This window comes from Tetrao urogallus (genome assembly GCF_951394365.1).
Source record: "Tetrao urogallus genome assembly, chromosome: 12".
Lineage (NCBI taxonomy): Eukaryota > Metazoa > Chordata > Aves > Galliformes > Phasianidae > Tetrao > Tetrao urogallus.
Window position 1 is genome coordinate 10,140,896 of NC_136825.1, and position 25,572 is coordinate 10,166,467.

Consider the following 25,572-nt stretch of genomic DNA (forward strand, 5'->3'; position numbering starts at 1 on the left):
TTATTTATGCTTAGCAAGTTTGTAAACATGGAATGTTTTGTTTTGAAACACTCTAGTGAAGTGTATAGTATAAGAAGGCAGATTTTTTTTAATTTCCTCACAGAAGCGAGGATACAGCGAAGGCTTCAAATCCGGCTCATTCTCTCCCAAACCATCCATGATCTGTAATGCAATCAAACAGATTTGTGAAATATCTTTAGCCAATTCAGTTATAAGAAATAACAAGAAACTAAAAACAACTTTGACAACACATTCAGAGGGTCGGACTAGTCGGAGTTGTTAACAAACTGTGTTGGACGAGTAAGATTTGCTGTACCATTGTCTCTACTATGGATAAAAGGTTTACTTGCCAGTGGTAAATGCCTGCTTTGAATAACATGGTCTGCTGTGGTTCCATGTCAGTTCTAGAAAAGCTTGAAGATTCCCCTAACAAGATTGTAATACAATCGTCTACTTTCCCCAAGGAAACCAAAGCTGTGAGGTGATTTACCCTGAGAAAGAGAGCACTGTTTGCGTACTGCTAACCTGAAGCTCAGCAGGAAGCTATTGCTTATTTTGTGCAGGCTGCATTTTATCAAATACTGGTAAATGCAAGGAGGGCTCATTAGGGCAATTTTGAGCATGTCCAAAAGCTCCATCAGATTTTACTTCCACACTCATGATGAAGTGGAAATGGTTGAAGCTACTCCAGGTCCTAACAGAACTTCAACAAGAAGCTAAAACGTGTTTTCTTTATAAATCCATGTCATACTTACATGACCATTTGCTATATCTAGTAGGTCACGCAACCGACAGCCTCTACTGTGTCTTCTTTCATAACAAATGCTGTCTTCTAGGATCACATAGTCTGTGCTGAAGGATCGCAATATTCTGTAAACATCTTCAGGAGACCTCTTGGCATAGATCTGATAAATCTATAAAAGAAGAAAACAAGTTATGAGATACATGCATGATCATGTATTTGTATGCTCTTTCATGATTCTGTTATCTTGAACCAGAGGAAGAAATGAGATCCATGTGATCTGAATAAGGAATTAAAAAAACAAACGAACAACCCAACACACCCACAATAAACCAAAACCCCATTCTTATTCATTTGCCACTTAACGATTTCTTATATTATATTCATATTTACATTACGGATGCTGTGGTAGTAGCACTGCTGCTGACTAAAAACTGAAATATATTTCAACTGTTTTCAGAAAGGCTCTGGTAGATGCCTGTAAAACTTTCAGAACAATTTTTCTGTATTCGTATAGCTTCTCCTGGGAACTGAAGGGATTACCAAGCAAATGAGGAAGTGTTCTATGTGGGTTTAACAACCCAACTGGGCAGCAGGATCGATTAATACTAACAACACCCAACACAGTTCACTCAGAATGAGCCTGAGCATCTAGTTCACTTATTCAGACATACGCCAGATACTCAAAGCACTGAGTTTTGTAAATGAGATAAAGCCCAGGAACTGTACCTCACAGTAAGTTAGAGTAATAAGGAAAGCACATGTCACTTGCAGTATGCCATTAGAGGTGGAAGAGTTTTCCTGAATGGAGCCAGTGATATGGATAAACACTAGCTTAAGCAGTTGAAATACTCTTACCTGTTTTGTTCTCTCTCTCAGATGCTTATCCTCATAATGGGGATGATTAGTTAATGTCCGTCCAGTGCACAGTTTGACTCCAGCTAATAGCTGCATGCTTCCAGCAAACACTGCTGTGTTAGGAGTATTTGACCTAAACAAATGTTGATAAGTCTGAGGATATCTCTGTGGGGGCATTTTTGCATCACTTCAGATCACACAGAAAAAAGATGGAAAAAATATTTCTCTCTCCACTGTTCGGGGAGCAAACTGTTCAAGTAACTGTTTTTCTAAATATGAGGCCTTAAATTCCAATATTCCTTTTAATGATGTCCTCCTGAAAGTGTACTTCCGTATTTCATAGATTTCTTGGGTTCAGACAGACACTCAATATCTGTAGATTTCCATATCCTAACTATTTAAATACTCCAGGAAACTTACTGTGACTTACATTTTGTATCTAAGTTCTTCTACATAAAACAGTTTATTTGAATGCATAAATTCATTACTGTCTCATTATTTACTTGGGATGAAAATTTTATTCTGTCAGATGTACTGATCTTCCTATTTGGGCAACTGTGGGAAACAAATTATGAAAGAAGTCTCCCAGTTTCAAAAAGCATGGATGTTGCTGGGGGTATGCAACACGGGGGAACGTACCAGACAGAAATACTATTACTGATTTTGTGGTGTCATCTGAAAACCATAGCCAGTGCCTAGAATTGTTGACTAAATAAGTCCTTGGCATTTTGGGATTGTTTAAGTACCCTGCCCACAATCTCCAAAGATTTCTTATCCATGCTTCTCCCAACATGTTTAGAATATAAAATACATGAAAAGAGACAACAGACAAAAATGATAGTATAAACATGCCAGACAGGAGAGGCTACTATAAGTGGAGGCTAATAAGTGGTTGTAGTGTGCCAAGTGCATAGCTGGTTTCCATCTCTCAGTGGGCACATAGCTAAGGAATATTCTATCAAAAGATTAAAACAGCAGAAAGAAGTATACATTAAACCAAGTAAAATTAAATTGAGGGAATGTGAACAGATGCCTAAAATTCATATACATGCACACGTTGCAGCTATGACACTCAAACAAATGTGATGCTTCAGGGTGTGCTTTAGGGAATCTTTTGAAGTTGCATCTACAAATTCAGTTATCTGTAAGCTCTATGACAGGCTTGAAAATGGTAAGAGACAAATATTAACTTTTACTATTGCCTTTCAAGAGATTATGCTTAGAGATGAATTAATAATTATAAAAACTTTCCTAAAAAATATTGCACTGCTGATCTCATCTGGGAAGGACAGACAGAGTATTTTAATATGCCAGTTAAGCTTTCTCAGTATACAAGTTTTTCAGCAGTTTTCTAAAACCAGTTTTGTTTTAAATTCTGAAAATATTTGATCTCTTTTAAAAATCTGTTTTACATAAAACATACAAAGCAATGAGCACTATAAATAAATGCTTCATTAAGAGAGATAAATTAGTCTTAGAACTGAATAAATGTAAATGTAATGGTCATGACAGGCTGTTAGCGAGGGTTCATCCTTGCATCTGCAGGAAAGCAGAGTTCTTTAGACTAAGCTGGAAACAACGTGGACAAGGTTCAAACAGGGACTTCATGAAGCTTAGGCTCTAAATGGAAAATGACTCTCAGAATACCTTCATGTCAGCATTCATGTTTGGGTCACTAAAGTTTTAGTGTGAGAAGTCTATTTCTGTTCAGGATTTGTTCAAGTGTTACAATGCTCAGCAGTACTTATCTCCTGACTTGGCCTCACCAGGGCAATTCTGCTGCTCTGATTCACAAAGAGCCCAAGAGCAAACTTTGCAGTCAGGCTTGGTTTTAAAAAAAAAAAAAAAAAAAAAAAAAAAACCACCAACAACCCAGGAGCAAACAAAAACACTGTTTCCAAGTAATAACCTGCAGCCTTTCCTTACAACAGAAATCTAGAGCAAATAGCAAATGTCCTTTTTCCATTATGTAATAATAACACTGCTTGTCTAAAACGTAGAACGTGCAGGGTTCAATTAGCCCCCTCTTTTCTGAAAGCCTAATTGCTTTTACCTAGATGGGGTGACAAACAGCTAAGTGTATTCTTTATTTACCAAGCATTATTTAAGCCAACATGTGGCTACTACCAGTGTGACCTCCCTGCAATGTCTGCCTTCCCTGTTCCTCTGGAACTTAGATCACAGCTGGCTACTGAGCTTTAATGTTCTGGAACCACCGCTAGAGGGAGATGTGACAATTAACTAATATTTGTCAGGTACAGGATAATTTCTACATTTCATGTGAGCATCCTTCTTTGACACTACCTGAATCAGACACTAAGTGCTGTGGTCTGTATCCAAGGCAGCTAATGTGCTTCAAAGCACAGAATGACACTTTTCTATTATAGAAAAATGAAGCAATTTTTACAAATGTCTGAGCAAATGATGTATAAAATGAAAGGATAATTTGTTTTTATAGCTTTCTGCTAAGCTCTGTACCACACTGCCCAGCCTGCAAACAATTTATTCTGTACGAAATGTCACTAAATAATGACAAGGACTTAAGGTCAAACTGATTTACATTATATAATTTAAATGTTATTCCAAGCAGACCTGATGGCATTTTGAACAAATAATCTCATTTATTTTTGAAGCTCTAAGCTTTCAACAAGTTAATTACAGCTGAACTAATGGGTAAACTAAGCACTATAATAAAACGTGTGAAGCTTTCCTTTATCCGAGTTTAAGAATTTAGAGAATTATGTAAATACTAAACATTAAAAATAAAACAGTTTTACGGGAATTACAGGGTCTATGGTTTACTTGTGCAGATTCTAAAAGTGGTAGCAATTCTTTTTCTTACTAAGCTGCCAATGAATTATTGCAACCTTGTTTTAAGGAAGTCCTTCTGAAATGGCAAATGTTGCAATTAGAGGTTTTATTATTAGAAAGAAAATAGCTATTTCTATTGAATGTCCTCTGCAGTTCAGTCTGTAGTCAGCTTTCAAAGCTAGAAAATCTGATAAATCTCAGATTATTTCCTTTCCTAACACTTGGGTATGATATGAATCAGCAAAACAAAGGGACTTGAGAAGGAAATTCTGTCTCCTCAAGTATGCCACTCCAGAATTTTTTTTTCCTTACAAGGTCTTTTTACTTGCAGAATGCTCTACTGAAATATTACAGGCTTAGTTGAAAATGATAGGTGTCTCCAGTAAAATAAAAATGCTTCTTCCCCATGCCTGAGTCAAATCCATTTGACATAACTATGCTCTGGCAAATCGTAGTCTTTTACTTTTCCACTGTTCTGGCTGTTTGAGATTATTAAAAAAAAATAAATAAACAGAGAACCCCAAAGCCTGATGATATTCCTGATGTTGTTCCTGTTGTCTTAGGACTGAAGTCCAAACTAAGAACTTTAATATACACCTCCCATCTGGGAACAAAGCTGCAAACTATCCTTGGGTTATTGGTAGGAGAAAATGAGAAACTGCGATATGCAAGCTTATTATGTCAAAAATTGTGCTGCAGAATAGATGCAATCTGATACTGTCTGTGGACTGGTTTATATATTTAAAATATTGTTTATCTCCTGAAAATGCCATGGTAATGTTAGTAAGGGGGAGAGTTAATGATTCATCTGCAGATGCTACATTGTGGACAGACTAATAGTTCGCTATGATTCAGACTGTATATTTGGACAAGTTAATATGCATTTTGATCTAAGCAGATAAAGGGTTTTCTTATTGTGCAGAGTATGTGACACAGTTAATTCACTGCTACACATGACAAATTGGAGCTCCTCATGCTGAATTTTAATAATGAATGATTAGTTTCTGACACCAATCTTGACAGATCATTAACTGTAGCAGAATTATCAAGCTCTACATCATAAAGTATTTTTTTTTTACACAATGAAACTCGAGAAAATCAGTCCTACTTTAAGAAACTTACCATAAATATTTGTCTTGAATTAAGTGTATTGATAACTAACTCTTTGTGTGAATAGTACTTATAAACACAGTAAATTTTAAATAGCAATTTTCTCTGTTGTAACTCAACAGGAAAAGAGGACAAAAACCATTTCAGGATTGTCAGTGCAAAGAGCATAGGAAAACTCACTCTTATTGGAGCAAGTCAAATCCAGTGCATGGCTGGGAATAAATCCACCTATGTATTTTATGCTTATCCATACCAAACTTCATCTATTGTACACAGGAGACCTGAACTATCTGAACTACCTGAATAGCAGGCATTTACTATCTTTCAATAAAACAGAAGTGCTAAATTGGGCAGGCTGGTTAACATTAGTCACAAAATTGTGTCAGTATGGCTGCAGAGATTCTAAGTGATGGAGAAAACATGGCCTGCTTTCACAGTAAGTCAGAGAAAGTTTGTAATGAATTCCACTTCTGAATTATTCCTTCTGTATTATGGATTAAAGAAATACAACATTATGGAGTGTAATAAATACACTACTATGGAAAAATGGACTGGGTGAGTGGTTTCACTCAAGTACACTGCATATGAAAACACAACAGAGAGCTCCAAGGAAATACTTCAAATAGGTCAGTGTTCAATGTAGTAAACTCAGATGTACGTTCCAGAATATTCTCTGCTGTAAAAAAACTGGCTTTGAAAAAAAATCTTTGCCAAAGATTAAAAATATATATATATCATTAAATGTTCCAAATAAATACAAATTCTAGGAATGTCTGTCCTCAAAATTTAACCTGAAAGATTTTAGTGATGAGCTCTATGTTAATAGAATGCATCTCTTAAATTCACAATCCTCCAGAGAACATCCTTTTTGGCATTTCTTCTCAGGATCTTTTATATGCTGTGCTCCAAACTGTTCCCATGAATAAAACACCCACTTTCCTATACTCTGTGAGAAGGCAGACGTGATGAGGTGGGCTTGAAATATTTCTCACACTTCTGAAAGAGATGTTCTACCTATTTTTAGCCTTGTCAAGTACAAATAATTTGTTTACAGTTTGGAGCATATGCAGGGACTAATTCTTGTAAGCATAAATATTTTGAAGTTCAAGAAACAGACTGTAGAGTACAGATTTCTCAGCTGTACAACCTTACATCTCAGCTTTTTTAAATTATGAAGTAGGAGAAAATTTTTTGAATGTGAAGAGCTACTAATATAAAGAGGTAGGCATAATATGATGGAAGAATCTTGACGCTTCCAAATTGACCTCCTTCAGCTGGGAAAACTTTGTGCTCCTGGGAGCAAATGGAGTCAACTGATTCCCAAACACACATGCAATGCAATAGCATGATACTGAACCAGAGAAGAGCAGGCTGAGGGACTTTACATATAGCTGTTCTCCACAGCCATTAATATGGTAACCTCTAGATACCCCATTCATCCGTAACTATCTCCATGGGTCACCAGAGTTCACTGATAACCTGTGATAAACAGAACAGAGGACTATAACTAAGAACATTAGATTTACATAAATAGCATTTAAGTTAAATAGAGAAAAAATCCTCTTACTTAATCCAGTTCATCAGCTCCACAGTGTCTGGGTCATAGAATTCTCTGAGCTCTAACAGTTCATCCATTATTCCTGGCCAGAACTGCAATTAAAATACACAGACTGAAGACAGAATGAAAAAAAAACAAACACCAAAAACAACCAACACAAATTCTGGATGCTGAAATAGATATTAATTCCTCTCAGTTGGTAATCAGTCTTGTCCAGCTCACTGATTACAAGACTCAAGCTCTACTCTTATAAAAGATATGTGACTGTCATAATAATATAAATCTTGGGAGTTACATGTCTGCAGCTCCTGCTAGATGACTAGAAGAGTCCTAATGACTTCTTGTGGTGACCTTGAGGAGAAAAATAACTTTTTTCAGATTCTGATCTCACTGAAGGTTCCCAGTACTCTTATCAGTTTAAGACCAGTTTATATCTTAATACCCGTGGGAAACTAAAAGTTGCCACCAAAAGTGATTGTTGAGCATGGCATCTACTTCACAAACAAGTCACTTCAGTTCTCTGAATGAATCGTAATGTTTTGAGTTTTTTCCAGCCAGAGCAAGCTTTAAGAAAAGGAATAAGATAAAGAATAGTTCAGTGTGTAACAACCAAGATATCAAAGCCATCAAAAGCTGACCAAAAAAACCCCAAACAACTAAAAGAACAAATTTTTGTTGCTTAATGTCATGGAGTTGACTAGATCAATCAACGTCTGTGACAGGTGGCAACAGGCCTCTAGAAGATATTCAAGGGCAAAAGGGATCAATTAAGAAAGATGACAATGCTAATGACTGATTGTTTTGTATCTGTCTTTACTAGAGAAGCTGTAATGGGTGAAACCCATTCCAATCCTACTTTCTTTAGATAATAAGAATTGCTGGCTTGTAAAGTGAAATTTCACCAGAAAAAGTATAGGAAAAGTATAAGAAAAACCTCCTGCTGATTAAAAAAGCAACAAATCTTCTGATTTATACCATTTTTCATCCTGGAACTCGGGACAAATTTGAAACTGATCCTGCTGAGCTACTTGGTAAAAATATGTTCGTTCACTAGAAGTGTAATTATGTAGAAGGACTGGAGCACAGGAGATATAATTGGCCCAATTAAGACGCTTATTAGTATAACTCCGTACTTGATACATTTGTTAAATACTGACTACACTGAGAAACATCTAATAGATAGTTATGGCAGAAATACTGGCTTTGGTTGTGTATTGCAAAGTGCTCTAGTATTACAACAGTGTATTTCTGCTCTTCAGAAAATTTCCCTTGAGATTAATAAGTAAATTAAGCAGTTGTGAAATGAGGGAAGACAAATTCTTCTCTTCACTGCTGAATTACCCCATGAAGCCAAAGATTTTTGGGAGGTTGGAACATCACTTCTGATTGGAGGCTGAAAGAAATTGACTCTTTCAATTCTATAAATTATTTTATAAACCTGCTCTGTGATGTACTGAAAATGTGATGACACTGGGCTATCTACTGAATGCTGGGGCAGCTAAAGAATTCACAGAAATAATTTAACACTTTCAGTTTATCTGAAAGAAGTTGTTTGTGTCATACTAACGAAGAAAACCTTTTAAATAGGAATACAGATGTTTTGTAGGTCTCAAGACTTAATGAAATCTGAACAACTAGCATTTTAGCTGCATCCATATCTGAAAAAGTTAATGATCGAGTGATATATTTGGGACCCTAGTAACCACAAGCCTCAAGAGAGGCTTTCATTAGTTTACTTAGGATTAGGCTAATAATCCCATAATGCTCCTATTTTGAGGAATGGTGCTGAAGCTTGGTTCTTCTGACAAATGCAACCAGAACAGGTTATAGAATGCAAATTAACATTCACTGTTAGTTCAAAATAGCTAACTATGATGGTTAGTTAAAGTTTGCAATGAATGTGCAAGATGTTCATGCAGTCTGAGCAGTCATTGTGCAAGAACACATGAATTCTTATCTGGAAAGTAGAAAGATAAAGTCCGTTATCTAAAGCTACTTGCTCTGTCTTTTTTGTTTAAAGCTTCTGGAGGGAGAATACAAAATGCTGTCTCAAAGAACTGACTGGCAGTTTCTGGATCTTCCTCTGTAAGAATTTTTATTCCAGTCATTGAGGGGAAATCTGGTGACAAGCTTTATCTGTCTATTGGTCTGTCGGCTAATCTTCTTCCTGAAAGCTCCCTAACTTCTTTTGCTTTTCAAAGAAGACATACATAGATATCCACACCTCTTGTAGCTGTATTTGTAAGAACTGACTTCTGAAAGTCCAACAAAAAATACCAGGCTGGCAAATTTCACTGTTCTTGCTGAGCACTTTGAATAGTGGTATTTTTAATGTCAGTAAAAATTATTTCCCATATCTAGGGGGAAAAAAAACAACCATGAAAATGAGACTGACTGATCTAAAGCATATAAAAATCAGTGATTTCTGTTGACTTCAGAATTGAATCTGACAGGATTCAAGAACTTTCTATCTACTCATAAAGAATGAGAAGAAATGCATTCCTATCTGATCTGTCACATTAGACCATCAATTAGAAAGTTATGCTCTTAGCATCACCTGTATCGAAACAAATGTCATTATTTCAATCATTTGCATAGATGGTAGAAATGGTAAATGACTTCCCCAACTAGCACGCAAATGAAAAAAAAAAAATTCTAAGTTGTCCACTTGTAGAATATATCAGTGCAACTTCACTAAATAAACTGTTGCAGAAGTTAATTCTCCAACGAAGAACCTTCTGATTTTTTTCTTTGCAAATGCAGGTTAAAAGGAAAGTATGCCAGTTAGTTTAATGATAGAACTCTCCCTACTTTGACAGACTAATAAACTTGTAGATGTTATAATTTTAGCCCATTATTTATGCTTTTTATGTTCTGTATTTTAAAATGTATCAGATGAGGCAATGCAGTACATTTTGCAGTGAATGTTTTGATTATTTCTGCTCTTACAATAAATCATTACACAATTGAACAATGTGCATGTAATCTGCATTTTTTTTAACGTAACTTAGGTAAAATCAAAACAGACAGCCCATATTTCCATAAAGTTATGCATATAAATCATACTTAGTAACTTAAACGTATAATTAGACAAACCCATCTTTTTTCTATGAACACTACTTTAGATCAAATGAGTCCAAATTACTCTTCATATATTTTTGTGCATATGAAATTGTATTTACACATTAAGTAGGTCTATCATGATTTTGAAAATTTAGCTATAAATGTATAAACAGTTATGCATAAGAATCTCTTTAGAAAACTCCATTCAATTAAAAAATGCCAAAACATTGAGCGAAAAATGCTTACCTTATATAAAATGTATAGTAATGTAATTATTGGTATCAAATATTTAATCACTTGTGTCTAAGAAAAACCACAAAAGAAAAGGTTATTGTTACAGTACATTTATTTGGTTACTTAGTTATTAACATATTGATCTGACATACTATAATGTGCTGGAATTTACATATTGTGAATTTTAAAGTCACAATCCGATTTTGATTTTGTTTTAAAGTGAAGCCTTTCTTATACACCCATGATAAAGTGATGGATTTATAACTATATGTTTAATCTGCTTTCTACAAACACTGTGTTTTTCACTTTAACAGATTGTAAAGTTCTTTTTGGACTGCTGCTGATTTCTTATTATGGTGACTAAGATGTAATGCTGTCGTTATTTTTCATAGCTATATCAATATTGCCATCTAGAGTATTAAAATGGAATTGTTCAATATATAGGACACTAGAAAATAGGCTTTATTAAATAAGTTAATACAAATGTGCTTCTGAAATAATTTGTTTGAAAGGACAAACAAAATTCATTTGATTTTTAAAGTTTTGAGTCTTGACTGGTTTAGCAAAAAAAAAAAAAAAAAAGCTTTATGAAATGCAGTAAGCATAGTGCTAACCCGCTGTGATGTGTAGAGATGAGCACATTTCAAGATAAGTCGCCATACTTCGGTACTACACAGACCAAAAGATGCAAATACACACATGTGGGATGTCCAGAGGTACTTCATTCTGAAATAATACAGACAAGTTTTTGCCTTTTCACTTTTTGCCAGTCTGTATTGATAAGGGAATTTATGTTAGAGAAATTCTGAACAGTTTTCTTGGACTTTCAGGACTCTACAATAATTTTGTGAAACATAAACGTCACTCTTTACTGTGTGCTCTTGAGAACATATCTGCCCCAAAACTCCAAACAATATTTTTGTTAGGATTTTGGGAAATGCTTTAGGAAAGAAGGAATGATAGATCCGGGAGAAAAAGAAGGTTCTTAGCCCTATCAGTTTGTGGTCAGCATATTTTACACTCTCACTAAAATGTGTTGTCTACGAAAACCTTTAGTAAATTAATAATTAGAAAGTACCTCATTGTGCTTAATGCCAGACATCCAAAAAGAACGGTGTGAATTAAGTTGTAAGCAGCATCAGGCTTCAGTGATACAGTGCATTCTTCCATTTTTTCGAGGGCTTGATTTGAACAGCTGATTAAGCACAACAAGTAATAAGTGTTAATAAAAGCATTTAATCCTTCTGATATTAAAGGGCAATACTGCTATTGTGAGTCCACAATCTTATATTACACCTGATATAATTAAGCCTTCTAGCACCAGCTTGATACAGCATTAAGTATTTACTTTCACATATGCTTTTCTAGAAGTAATTGTTTCTAGACCTCAATTGTTTCTAGAAACTCATGCTTGAACATCTTGGTCTAATGCTGTCAGTTCCCAAGCCTGCTGAAGAAGACAAAACTGATTTAAAAAAACCAAACAAACACCTAAAAACCAAAACAACAATGACAGAACATGACAAACTGAATTATTTTTGAAATGTATTTTACCTGAGGTTCCGAAGAGCAACAATGACAGCTGTTACTGTCATAGGGAAGAGAACGAATATGTAGACATAAAAAAGTAATGTATCAGAGAGTCTTGAAAAAGTATTTAAGGGCAGTAAACCAAAAGCTTCTTCACAAAGATAGAGACTAGCATCAAAATCTCTAAAGAAAAAAGAATAATACTTGTCATCATGTATGTCATAATTTGAAATAAAGAAGAATCAGTTTTTCTTTTTTCTCAAGCAATCATAATGCCACGGTGGTGCCATTGTTGAAGTTGAACAACAAAAAGAAGAATTGCAGCTAAATCATACCTTGTTGCTCCAAATCCAAATTTTGCTTTGAGGAATTTGAATATATGTTCATCTGACTCAAGATTAAGAATTTTCTATGGAGGAGGGAAAAAATAAAAGAGCAATCATTGTAAGTATAAAAAAAAACCTAGAAGGTTAAGAAAACTTGTTTACTATGTTAAATCAAACTGTGAAGAAGCACAGGCTTACAAAGGTAGGATGTTTTGCAATGAAATAAGCACTCATTTTGTAATGTGGTGCTGTGGCCCCAGGAGCAAATTATTTACTTTTTAAAATACACTTAAAAAATATATATTTACAGATAAATTCTACCAAGGATAAGTTGGCTTTAGCCATATTTTCTACTTCCCTGACTTATTACATCATACTGTGATATTTTTATACTCCTCGTGTACTAAGTTTTAACATTTGGGTTATAAAGTCTCTGGAAGAAAAAGTGTTATTGCCTTCACTATTGTGTAGATCTCAATGCACAAGAAGCAAGTAAAGGTATTGTATCACCTACATCAGTTTTATAGCAAGTATTCAATATAACTGTGTTAACTGAAAAGTCAATCAATGAAACTTAGCAAACGCTGAGCAGTATCGTAATGTAGTATAAATCTAGTTTATTCATGACTTGAAGCCACCTACAGGTGGGCTTTTAGTTATGAATATGTATTTGAATATGTGGTGTTAATTTACATTAACAATTTTAAGACTGTGTTTCAAAATCATACCAACACAGTTAGCAAAACAATCTTTAATTTCTGAAACCTATTCTGAAACACAGCGAAATCATGGAAACTTTTAAAGATGTTTTTGTACGTGACCTCTTAACAGGTATCTTTCAATGCATTAAATTTTGTAACACTTCTGTATTACAAGTAATTTGCTTACCTTGATAAATTTATTTACTAGAAGAGTCAAGCTTGACACTAATAGTGCATGGAGGATAAGTTTCCGAAGCCTATTAAGCAAGCTGCCCTTTTTTAGGTTTTTCTAGAAAGAAGAAAATATTGAAGTACTTAAAATATCTAGGATTTGTATGTAATTGGAACAGAACTAACACAGACTATTTGAAATCACTTATGTAATTAGGCCTTAAGTCAGGATGAGATTTGTATTAGGCTCACAAGCAAAAGTTCATACATGTAAATATCTAAAATAAAGATATATTTATTCCTTGAAACTGAAGGAATGACATCATAAAAAACCCTTCAGCATATTGTTTTAGCACAGTTCTGTAACTAGCCAAGTGTGTATCTTTTCAATTATCTATTCATTACACTTTTCACCTAAATGTGGCAATGTGGCAACTGTCAGTTGATATGATTTTGACCAATTCAAAGCTCCAGATCTGAGAACTGTTCCACTCATAGACAACTTGGAGTGGGTGCAGATATCATCTTAAAAAAATAAAAAAATAAAACCACAGTTCTGATTTTACAAGGTTGGGTGAGTGAGAGACAGCAGGGAAAGCTCTATAGGTTCATATATTGTGGCTATTGGCTGTCAACAGTTCCACTATCAGGAAAAAAAAAGAGACTGTATGTAAATAGAGGAAAAATCCCAATCTTTGAAGGAAAAAACGTATTTCAGTAAACTGAATTTGACATGTACCTATTTCTCATAGAATATTTTGCTTGAGGCAGATCTCTGCATCCAAGACAAAACCTGCTGAAACAGGTGTAAAGTCCATTTATGCAGATTTTATGTGGAATTCAAATGGCAGCTTGCACAATCATAAATGTTAATAGAAATCACAGAATTATGGTGTTTGATGTGCTCAATTGTAGTTAGTGTAATTGAATACATTATTTGATCATGCAATGTTTTTGTTCTTCTACTCTAAAGTAATTTTTTTAATTAGTATTAGAAATTTAAGATTATAATGCATATAAATTACTCATTTATACTGTTTATATATTACTTCAAACATATTTCAATACATACCTGGATTGTTCTTGCTATCAAGATAGAAGCATTAAAGCTTATAAGTAATGATCCAAGAATCATTGAGTTAAAGAACTGTAGGGCACAGACTAGCAGTAAGCCAGAAATTTGGATGATATAGAGCCACGTAACCTGTAAAAATGAGATTTTTATGACTCAAAATTTTACTGTAAGCTGCTTTTCTTTTACTGTGTTTTATAATTTATTTCAGCATCAATTATTTTTGCAAAGCAATTTTCTTGCACAAAACCATCATACAGCCATTACTATATTTTTTCTATATTTATAGAAATAGTAGTTAATATTTTATACTTTTCCTGGGAAACCTGATGCTGTAATAAATTGGGCAAGTTAAATACTTGCAGAGTGAGGAAAATATTAATTAGTTAGGATTTGGGAGATGTAATCTATTTTCTTTAGTCACAAAAGTATATCTGTAGCCTCTAGCATGTTTTTATGACTAAAGACCTTCAGCTTAATGCAGTACAGCATTAATTATTATCTAATCCCTGTGTAACTTCCTTTATGTCTTTTCAAACCATTATGCCCATTTACTTCGATGCAAACACTAAAAAAACAGCTGATTTTCTGATACATTGGTGCCAAAACCATAAATTTTACTTTACAAAAAGTAAAGTTCAGTCTTGCTTTACTGTGGTCATCAAGTTGATTGTTAAATGGCAGTGTTAAGCAGTGCTTTTGGAAAATTAATATGGAATAACAGTGGTGTAGTAAATCCATTAAAGATCAGCTTTATGCTGTTAATTTAAGGTAATTTAAGGTAAGCTGTAATTTAAGGTATGCCAGCATTGAAGGTAGCTAATTAGTCACATTAATTGTTAATTTCAGCTTACATGTACAAATATAATGAAAATGGTTCAGTAACTCTTAAATAAACCACATTATTGTGATATGTATTCACCATGCTAACATTTGGTTATGTTAAAACAATCACTAATATTCAAATCAGCATCAAATTTTGAATGAAATTAACCTGAATTACTCTTCATTCTATCATAACTTTTCTTAAATTTAAGTGAGAAGCTTTTTCGAATTGTGTACTAATTGCAAAGGCTAAAATGCCAGCAGAATTGTACACTGGCACTGAGTTCAAAGAAAGTGGTTTCATCTTCTATAGCGTACTTGTTTCCTAAGATCTTCCTAGTGATGTTTGCTTTACTTTTGGCTCATTCAGTTTGTGGTGAATTTCAATACTATTTTGTGCTGGACAATAGCTTATAACAGATATCTGTTTCTCCTGAGCAGTCCTGTCCACCTTTCTCTTTCCTTTTGTGGTACAGTGCCTCTACCTAGCTTTCAAACAAGGATGTACAGAAGTTCAAGTAAAATTCTTAAACTCTTATGACTTCAGCTCAAAGATTTTGTTTTTTTCCTGACCATTTCCATAGGACATGCTCAAGTTGTGGTAAATAAATGTTAGGATGGTGTTTAAAACCAGTCCCATTAGTACTGTCAAACTATAGCAATGTCTTAACAAAATTAGATGAAAGTTTAGCAACATAAGTTAACTACATGAAGTGAAAATCAGCTGGGAAAAAAAACAGAGATGATGTATATTTTGATTATTCAGTTTTTCCACTTAAAAGACATGTGCTATGATTATTCAGAAGCACAAGGGCATACAGGCCTTACACCAGTTCGTGTAATACTTCCAGAACTGTTAGCTTTATCATAGAAAAGAGAAAAGTTTGCTTATTTCCAAACATGATCTTACCTTTGCTGTGGGAAGTATGTCAAAGCAGTCCAGTATGAATAATGCCAATGCTTGTATCAGCATCATAAACTGATTAAATTGCCAAGTCAAGCTAAAGAGGAAGGTTGCTACAAATACAGCCAGAAGCGTCAATCTCTAGGAGGGTGGAAAGAAGATTTATTTAACATTTACTTTCTTTATCAGATTATTTAATTTGGTTTTAAATTCATTTTTAAAATGAGAATTCATGCTCTTTAACTGCAGTAACTATTTGCTTGAGTTTTTTTGGAGCTTCAAGTACTTGTATTCATGTTATGTACGCATACATAGTATATGTAAAAGCATAGTTTGTATATATATTTTGTGTGTACATATACATACGTATTCACACAGACATACATTAACTCCAGTGCTAGAAATGCTTTTAGAGTAATTTTCCCCAAGTTCTACATGAGTATTTCTGGTAGTAGTTTTATTGTGTTGTACTCATAAGAAATACTCACTTCTTGAGCCGGCTGCAAATGACTTCTGAATAGGTATGTGATGGCTGCTATCTGAACTGCAAAGAATGGCAGGGCCCAGTTTTCTCTCAAGGGAATGGTGAATTCTACTCTTGTAGTATCTATTCTGCAAAAACAGTTTCATAAATTTAAAGCAAACAGAGCACCAACATTGGTGACAGAAAAGTTGAAGTGATGGGAGTGTTTTGTGGTCTTTTAGATATGTAGGCTTATTAATCTAGTTCCTTAAATGTTCCTGGCTCTGAAAAAATTATGAAGATTCTGCAGATCTACAGATTGTTTCTATGACTCAAGTGTTGTACTTACACATCACTTATTGTTAAAAAATTTGTAGGATGTATTAAATTTTACTGCTAAAGCACTGCCTGGTTAACTTAGAAATAAACAGAGCAATCTCAAAGTGCAGCATGTGGAGTTTAAGTCACAAGTAATTCTACTTTGCCTTTTGGTTGCTGTAAAAGCAAATATCAGAATGTTAAGCCATCAGATTCTCCAGTGTGAGCCTAATGCATTGGATCTTAATACTGCTAATCTAGTCAGAAACTTTAGGTAATTTCTGTAATACTCTAACATAAAATCTATGTTACAGAAGTTAGGAAAAACTTCCCAGTGGTCAATCATTATAAAAACTCAAAGTTTATAGCAACTAAATCAAATTTATCTTGTGTAGATAAAATGTTTGCTAAACACAAAACAAGCAATACACATGAGACCTGCTTACTCTCAGATGTAAAATGCACTACTCAGATGTACTTCACCTGGTCAGTGTTAATCTGAAATCAATTCCATGTACTTATTCTATCTCCATAAGTGGTAACAGATGTTGTTTATGAATTATTAGAAAAAAAAGACAAATCCAAAGCTTTTGTAAGTGAAAAAGATGACATTATGAAATAAACATGTGAACACATTGCACATGTTTTTAAATCACTTTCGTCTTAGGAGAAATAACACTCATTTTAACAATACGTACACATATTTGTTCTGGAATGGATATGTCTGCAGATATAAACTTCTTCAGAACTGCTGATGAACATACCAAACATTTCTGACAGAAGTGACACTGTACTTTTATGTTCTTGTTTTATTGTTCTTATGTGCTTGTTACAGAAAACAGCCCATGTCACTAGCTTTAGCTTCATTCCAGTAGTTCAGTGCCTGCTGAAAGCCAGTCCCTATTGTTTCTCCCTGAATGGAGAAATGGTGGTGAAGAACTAGGGTAGTTCAACTGACAATTTTTTTTTTTTTAATTTCCTACAGGAATAAGGGAACAGAGAAGCTGAACTTAGTGTGATGATCTTAGGCTGTTGGAAGAATCCCTGAAGGCTGGCTGTGGAGATAGTAAGGTGAGACCTGAAGAATGTATAAACAGATGTCTTTTAGCACTTAGTGCACCTCAGGCTGGAAAAGACAGGGTATGTCATCTGCAGATTCAGACGCATCTGAAAGATGTAGTCTACTCTCTGAGATCAACTCAAACCAAAATTTTATATTCCAATTTCTTGAAACTTCAAAATTCTAAGTCTGCATTTTCAGCTCCTTTTTTGATTGCCAATTATTTTCTATTTTTTTTTCATTTTCTGGCTAATTGGAGAGAAGCTGTCTAGTTTGATCATGCATCTGAAGGTTTAGTGCCCTATCATTGACATGAGGTAAAATTTTAGAAAAACTGAATGTTGACTCTCACCTACCTGTTGGTAATATACCAGCAAGCTGCCAATAACCCTGAAAGCCATGTTCCACTAAGAAGCCAGCTTGTTACATACAGAGCAATGACATAAACTGCCTGAAGTCCAAACAAAGTGTAGATATAAAAATAAACGGGCTCTAGGTATTGCTGTAAAACACAAGAACACTGATGTTGTCATAAAACATTTGGGGAGGGGATTATACTTCACATGAATTAGATTTTGTTTTAATAAATTAAAAAGGCATTAGAAATGTTTCTAATTGGAAAAAAAAAACAAACTGAAAAGAAGAGCTATGATTCACTGGACAATCTTCATAATGCACTTACAGTCTAAAGCCATAAATAAATGCCTACCTGAATTGGAAGAATCCTATACAGAATGCTGAGAAACACCTCCTGGTAAACATTCATTCTTTCAAGTATGTTAATTGTCCTCACAGATTCAGTTTTATTGTCATATACTAAACCATGTAAACCTTAATGATAAAGAGAAATTGAAATAGGAGATTGTCATTTTTTCCCCCTCCATCCTCATTTGAACAGTGAACAATTTTTTCAAAGGTATTTTAGGATCTTTCACCAAAACCTGCAAATGTTGAGCCAAGGATTCAGATCATACTGCCTCTAAATCACTACGACCATCTGAGGTCTTCTAGAATATGAATCAGAGTGCTAATTCAAGTACTATGTATTTAGTGACATATAAAACATTAATTTCTGCACTTAGATTCCTAATACAGAATATGTGATAGTGAACCATTCTTGTCACTACTTCAAAGGCATGCAATGTTTATATTGACAAAAAATGTAGAATAAGCAAAGTTGTGAGAGAGCACGTTAGAAATCTAGAAAATATGGCAGTCACAGTAAACTCGCTATTGTATTTGGCTTGCTTTTAAAAGCTGCTCATTGGGTCACTTACTATGTATTGGTGTACAATGTAAAATTACCTCTTCCCACAAATAACTCATCATGTAAATTAAACAACAAGACACAAATAATAATGAGAGTAACGTACTGAATAAAACAGCAAGGCTGAAACCTGAACAGATATGAAAGTTGTCCTTCAAGGTGGAGGGAGGCACAGAAACCAATGGACCACTGTGAAACAGGTCATGTCCATATCTTAGTGGCTCCTTGGTGGATAAACAGAACAAATCTGTTTCCAGTACAGTCATTATACCATCTTTCAAACCTAAGGCATTCCTTGTCCTCAACCATATTTGAAAATACATTAAGAACAGTCTGCTGGCAACATGAAGTAAAACTTACTTCACTGTTTACAATACCTTGCTGGATGGAAGCAGCCTGAATCATCTGTTTGTAGTAGGAATAATAAAGTCCACATTCTGTTCGGAATGAAATTTCTCTTTCAACTTCCTGTAGGTGAAAGTGCAATAATAAATTCAATTTCTATTTGCTGTTCACAATAACATGAAGCAGCCAGTTTTTTTCTTCCATTAAGTCAATCTGATAGGTATGGTAATTAGTGAATTTTGCTACCAATGACATTAAAGTAACCTACAGAAGTAGCCTTCTAAAATCCTAATTCAATGGATTTGATTGCATACTCATCCAACCGATTACTGAAGTGCCAATTTTAGAATAGAAAATTTATTTCAGATTTCAGTATGAATAAAAACTAGAAACTCTCATTCTATCTACATGGGGGAAACTGGCCCACAGAGTGGTTTGAGTATTTGAGTTCATTCTATTAAACTTAGTTTAAATAAAGGTAAAATAAATGCACAGTTGGGTGAGAAGCAAATGCTGGAGATGCTGATGCTTCTGTTAACATAGTAATGTATATGACTTCTGTGTTACCAATATGCAAATCTGAAACATTTTAGATATTTTACAATTTTTGTAATATTCAATGTTTAGATAGGTGCAGTGGCCAACAGTTGGAGCTAAAACTGCTTATGTGTGCTCCATGCAATGTAATGTTTTTTTCCAGATGTGGATATCCCGTAGTGTTCCATGGCTTTGCCACCATAAGGCTTGATTAAATCAGTATGTGATACTTGGGACTACAACATAATCCCAACCCTGGGATCTCAGCTGGCAGGGTATGCTGCTGCCCACCTGCTAAGTGCTGTTTCTTGTTAGAAGCCAGCTGTTTGTTACTTTCATATCATTATACTTAAATTTTGGGTAAAAGGAGAACCGACTATTTAGTTGTTTTTAGACATTGGTGGAGTTATTTTTTAATCTAAAATGTTCAAATCATCCAAGTTAGGTGCACCTCAAACTCTGACATTTTCTTGGCTGATACTGCAGCAGGTGGGGTCAAGTGAGGCATGAAAGCTCTCCTAGATAAAACTAGTCAGAACAAGATCTCTTTTGTTTCCTTTTATTAATTTATCAGTTGTGAGGATTTGATGAAATTTAACAAATTCAGACATGCTTGGGTGACCACATTTAACCAAGATAAGACTGCATGCACAGCTAATTTGATGAGAAATAGTAGGCATCTTTTAGAAAATTATTTTACTACCAGTTATCACTTCAGTAGTTTATTTAAAAGCATTATTGCAATTATCTCTGATAAACAATCAATTAGAAATGGTTGATATCCAGATTTGAAAATCCAATGAGATTCCCATATGTGGTGCAAGCAAGACATACATTAAGAGCTTTGGTTGAGATTTCTGAAGATAATCTCATTAATTCAGGTTTCTTTACAAAAGAACATTACTGAAATAATAGAATGATACTGTTTTCTGGTATTTTTATGAATGCCATTCTAGTTAAAACAGCCATGCATAGAATCCTAAGACCTTTACCTCCCTACAGTTTCCATCTCTTCTGCTGGCACAGAATCCATACTATTTCAGAGCTAAAATAAAGCTAGACAGAAAATCCCTTACTGCCACTACTGCCCAGTACAGAATCTTATTTCAAAATATGTGTTTTATTGAAGTTAACTTCACAAAATAAATCAGTATTAGTTCTGGTCTGAGAAAAATCAACAGATAAAAATGCATCTGATTCAAAACAAGTCTACAATTAAACTTTCCAGCTGCTCTGCAGCATACAAATTTTTATAATATCAGCAGAAGAAACCAACATTGGCACTAAATAGTAAAAGCAACATACTTAGCAAAATGAGAGTGCTGCATTTTCAATGCGCTCTGCTTTCAAATTCATCATTACTGAAAAGTTTTCTAATACCAAAAAAGCAGCTGATTCTAAGTCTTAAAAAAAAAAAAAAAAAAAAAAAAAAAAGAACGTTAACATTTGGAATTTATTAGGGGGGAGAGTGTAGTCGCAGAGGGGAATCTAATTAGCAAAAATGCATTCAAACATGATTAATTTGTAATCCTGGCACCAGCTGCATTCAACCAAATGCTATACTTTATGAGACAAACACTAGTGAGTATTACATCTGTTTCATGCTAAGATAACATCTGCTTTATTCGCTCACAAGACTTTTCCAGTTTTACAGCAATTTATACTTTTCCTAGTACTCCATGTCAATAAAAACCATACAGACTTATGGGTAAGCATTGTAAGAGCATGTTTGCCTTAGTGCAGGTTCAATTTCTAAGTGCTCAGAAAAGAAGTTACCACTGTTAGAAAAAAAAAAATTCTCCAAGATACATATGGAGTTGCACATAATTTATGCAATTCTATTCTAATAATATTAAGCTTCAAAACAAAATGTAAAGGACTCTCCCTCTCAAGGGCTGTGCAAAACTCTAGAATTCAGTTTTCCTCAAGCTCCTTAGCCAAGTCATTCAGAACACCGAGCAAGCTGCCAAAGTTTTAGTTGAGATTTTTAAAAATAAAGAGTACAAGAAAAGCTCCAATTTATTTATTTATTTTTTTTTCACAAAGCTAAAGTGCAGTTTTTGTTGCTGCTGAAAATATTTTTTAGCTGTTCAATTTAGGAAATTCAAACCAGAAAGATTTGAAAACTTCCTCAACTGTACAACCCAATGTAGACAGCTGCTATCAGTGCTTCTGGTTACAAATCATGCCTTCAGCAAACATATTTAATCCACATACATGGTCTCTTGGCCGGTTAACCTCGAATCCATCTGTTAGGATGGCATGGTTCCACCTAAGTGGAATCATACTTTCAATTCAGAGTAAATGTACTCAACAACCACTCAATGTGTACTCCTTTGGAAAGATACTACAAAAGCTGGACTGCTGTTTTTTTCTGCTTATGGCTCACGTTTAGTTTGTGAAGTTCTAATTAGCTGCCTACCAGTTCTCCACTTTTTCTCATCCTTCTTTTATTCTCAGAATGTAAACAGAGACAATACAAGCGCTCAGAGAAGGAATCCCAGTCTTCTTATCGGGCATGTCTGAACCACTTCAGATTTGTTACTTTTATTCCTGGGCTCTTGTAAGTAGCCACGTTACTAAGACAAAATTATCAGAAGACTAAATGTTTACTCAAAAGGGATGAAGAACAAATGAAAACCCTGAAATGGTTTGTGTTCCAGTACTCATTTGCTATGTGGCCTTGGCTCATTCCCGTTTAAGGCTTCTTCAGAGTTTGCATTTGAACAACAACGATAGCTGACAGAAAAGATGATAAAATTCCTCCCTATTCTGTTATTTTCATAGTAGAACGTGTTTCCAAAAGACTTTACTTGAGGTGCACCTTCAATATATATCCAATGATCTAGCTGTAGGCATCTGATCACTGCAGGAGAGTTGGTCTACATGACCTCTAAAGGTCCATTCCAACTCAAAGAATTCTGTGATTCTATATTCAAAGAAAGATGTCAGTGCATACAGCACAGTGTTACATGTACACTACAGCAGCAGTTGCTTCAGTAAATGCCAACTATTTTTATTTTTGCTGTGTATGTGTATCTTGGACAGGAAAAGTGCCTAGGATAAAAAATACACATATTGCAATACAAGTATTGCAGTTAAATATAGTTGTTCCGTTATACGTGTAGACCTAAAAAAGTCTACTTATTTTAGGCATCTTCAAAGGAAAATGACTCACCTAATTCTTTTCACTGGTTAAATTTAGATGTGTGTACAGCTGTATTATTTTCCCATAAAATGATTCTAGGGAGAAAACCAGCCAGAGCTGGTTTCCCCTGCATTGTAGATCTTGGTTTGACATTGGTAAATGTTTGAAATATGTTCTGAATTTTGCACATTTAGAATATTCTTCCATAAAATTAGTATTGATTACTAAGGGACCACTTAAATTGCATTACAAGACCACAGCATAATAGCAATTAAAGAATTATTTGCCAAGATTTTGCATATTGTTTTATCTCTTTGTGGTGCTGGTAGTTTTGGATTGCTCTGGATGCATGAGATGATTATAAAACAACATATAGTAGACTGTTAAACTCTCTTCTAGATAATGACCAGTCGCTGAAAGAACCGTTGCTGTTCTTGAGGTAGGAAAGTAACGGCACAATTGTCTAGCAATGTATTTAGAAGAAAAACAGTTGAATGGTATTGTATATTGAATGGTATTATAACAGAAATGACTGAGGATATAAAAAGCTGTGAGAAGGGAGGTACAGCTCCTGATTTTACATACCAAATTAAAAAAAAAAACACTTTGAAATATTCCATGCCTCTGAACAATTGCAAGATAAGTAAATGAAATTTCAACTAACACTCTTATTAATGCTCTATGAAAATAAATTTTACCTTAATATTGGAAAACCACAGGTCATTTTCATGCAGTGTAGCAACATAAACAGAAGTAAGAAGTCCAAGAAAGATGGCAACAATTCCACCAACAGTTAGTGAGAGTATATTCCACAGCTTTCCACCTGTATGATCTTGGAAGAGAAATATTTGACTGTGTAACTGTGAAGTCATAATTCAACTTTGGTGAACTTTGGAAACTCGTCTATACACTGTGCTAGTAAATTCACATTTTTTAGGCAGCAGGACATTGGATTTTTAGAGCTCTTTTTATGGAGATGTGTCTTTATTATTTCATGCAGGAACTCAGAATGCATGCAAAGCAAAATAAGGTGTGCCTTAACTGGAAATACATAGTTAGAATTGAAGAACACAACAACTCTATACAAATAGAGAAATATATCTAACTTGTAAATCTAAATTGAAATATCCTCCAGGGCAGCATTTCTAATTAAGGCTATACAAGATGACTGTTACATCAAAAGACATTGAGATCTTCAAACTTCTTAGTATAGGTGCCAGTTTTTTTTTTTTTTTTTTTTGGGGGGGGGTGGGGGGGGGAGAGGGGTGTATACTTTTTTTAATTAAAAAAACTTTGAAGGCTCAGAAGTCTCAGTAAGCACTCACGAGGAGACAGTGGCCAAAGCAGCCTTTGATGATAGTGTCAAGCTTTGAAATGCAGATAATCTCCTTTTCACATCAGAATGAGATTACAGACAGAACAAAGGGAAGAAAAGGTTGCGTCTCCAGGCAGCTCAAGTACTGTATTAGTACTGCACTGTAAGCACTGTATACTTACATTCATGATTTTTTTTAATGTTGATATAAGACTTAATATGGATTTTAGTGATCTGGAATTCTGTCCCTTAAGCGGCTATTTCATACTGTGTGCTACATCTACATAAACAGTAACAAAAACACAATTCAATGGAGCTGAGGGCTAGACAATAACATTGTAGCCTAAATGTGCTTGTGTGTAAGCAACTGAGGTAACTTCCATCTACCAAAAATACATGTACAGAAACCTACAGAACGTACAAAATTTAGATTAAAAAAAATCCTTAAACTAATAAAACCCAAACAAAACCAAAAACTAAAACTGATAACTCTGAAGTTATAAATCCAAAGAACACAGTTAGTACTTTATTATTTAAACAGATCCTCAAATGAAAACACTTAGGTCTCTCTTTTAAACTCATCTAGATAGTCTGTTCTGTACTACAGGTGAGAGTTTGCAGTTAAATTAATATTTAATGTGCAGTTTGCTTATACTTAAGTACAGTTTGTCAGAGGTCTTCAAATTCTTTTGTTACTGATAACTTTTATATCTTCAAGAACCTATGATTGCTATACGACATCTGATAGTGTGTCATATTACTGAACAGCTTTTAGTTGAAATTAAATTTAAATTAGGGTTTTAAAATGGAGATGGTAGTATTGTGCAGTAGTTTGCATACCCTTAGTCTCATCCAATTCATTTTGGTAACAGATGTTCAAGTATGAAAATTTATTTGGTATGTACCTAGTTCTAACCTATGTGTCTAGGACAGAAACCTGAAGCTAAATGCTACTAGAAAGCCATAACATCACAAGCCAGTTAATTTACCCACCAGACAGAATTTTTCCCTCAGAATTCACGTTCTTCTCCTCTGAAGGCTGATCTTCATCTGCTTCTGGGACTTTTCCACCCTTTCTCTGTCTTACGGTTGTCATGATGACAGTCACTTTATTATTCTTCAGTATGACTCCTAGGTGGACACATAAACAGAATGCATCTTCCTACCCAAATATTCAACTATTACTGTATGAAATGTCTGAAAACAGAACTGCA

At 34.4% G+C, this 25,572-nt stretch overlaps 1 protein-coding gene across 1 annotated transcript; it reads right to left on the reverse strand.

The window, feature by feature from the left end:
* DPY19L3 (dpy-19 like C-mannosyltransferase 3) lies at nucleotides 1-25,454 on the reverse strand (the record flags this gene model as incomplete). The annotated part of the gene is made up of 18 exons (XM_079541428.1): nucleotides 1-162; nucleotides 756-914; nucleotides 1,601-1,733; nucleotides 7,089-7,171; nucleotides 10,389-10,445; nucleotides 10,991-11,102; nucleotides 11,455-11,571; nucleotides 11,931-12,089; nucleotides 12,242-12,315; nucleotides 13,121-13,222; nucleotides 14,177-14,308; nucleotides 15,912-16,046; nucleotides 16,394-16,517; nucleotides 18,103-18,248; nucleotides 18,456-18,577; nucleotides 19,391-19,481; nucleotides 23,742-23,875; nucleotides 25,352-25,454. The coding sequence occupies 18 exons, from the start codon at nucleotides 25,452-25,454 to the stop codon at nucleotides 1-3; spliced, it is 2,145 nt and encodes a 714-aa protein (XP_079397554.1).
* Nucleotides 25,455-25,572: the final 118 nt, after the last annotated feature.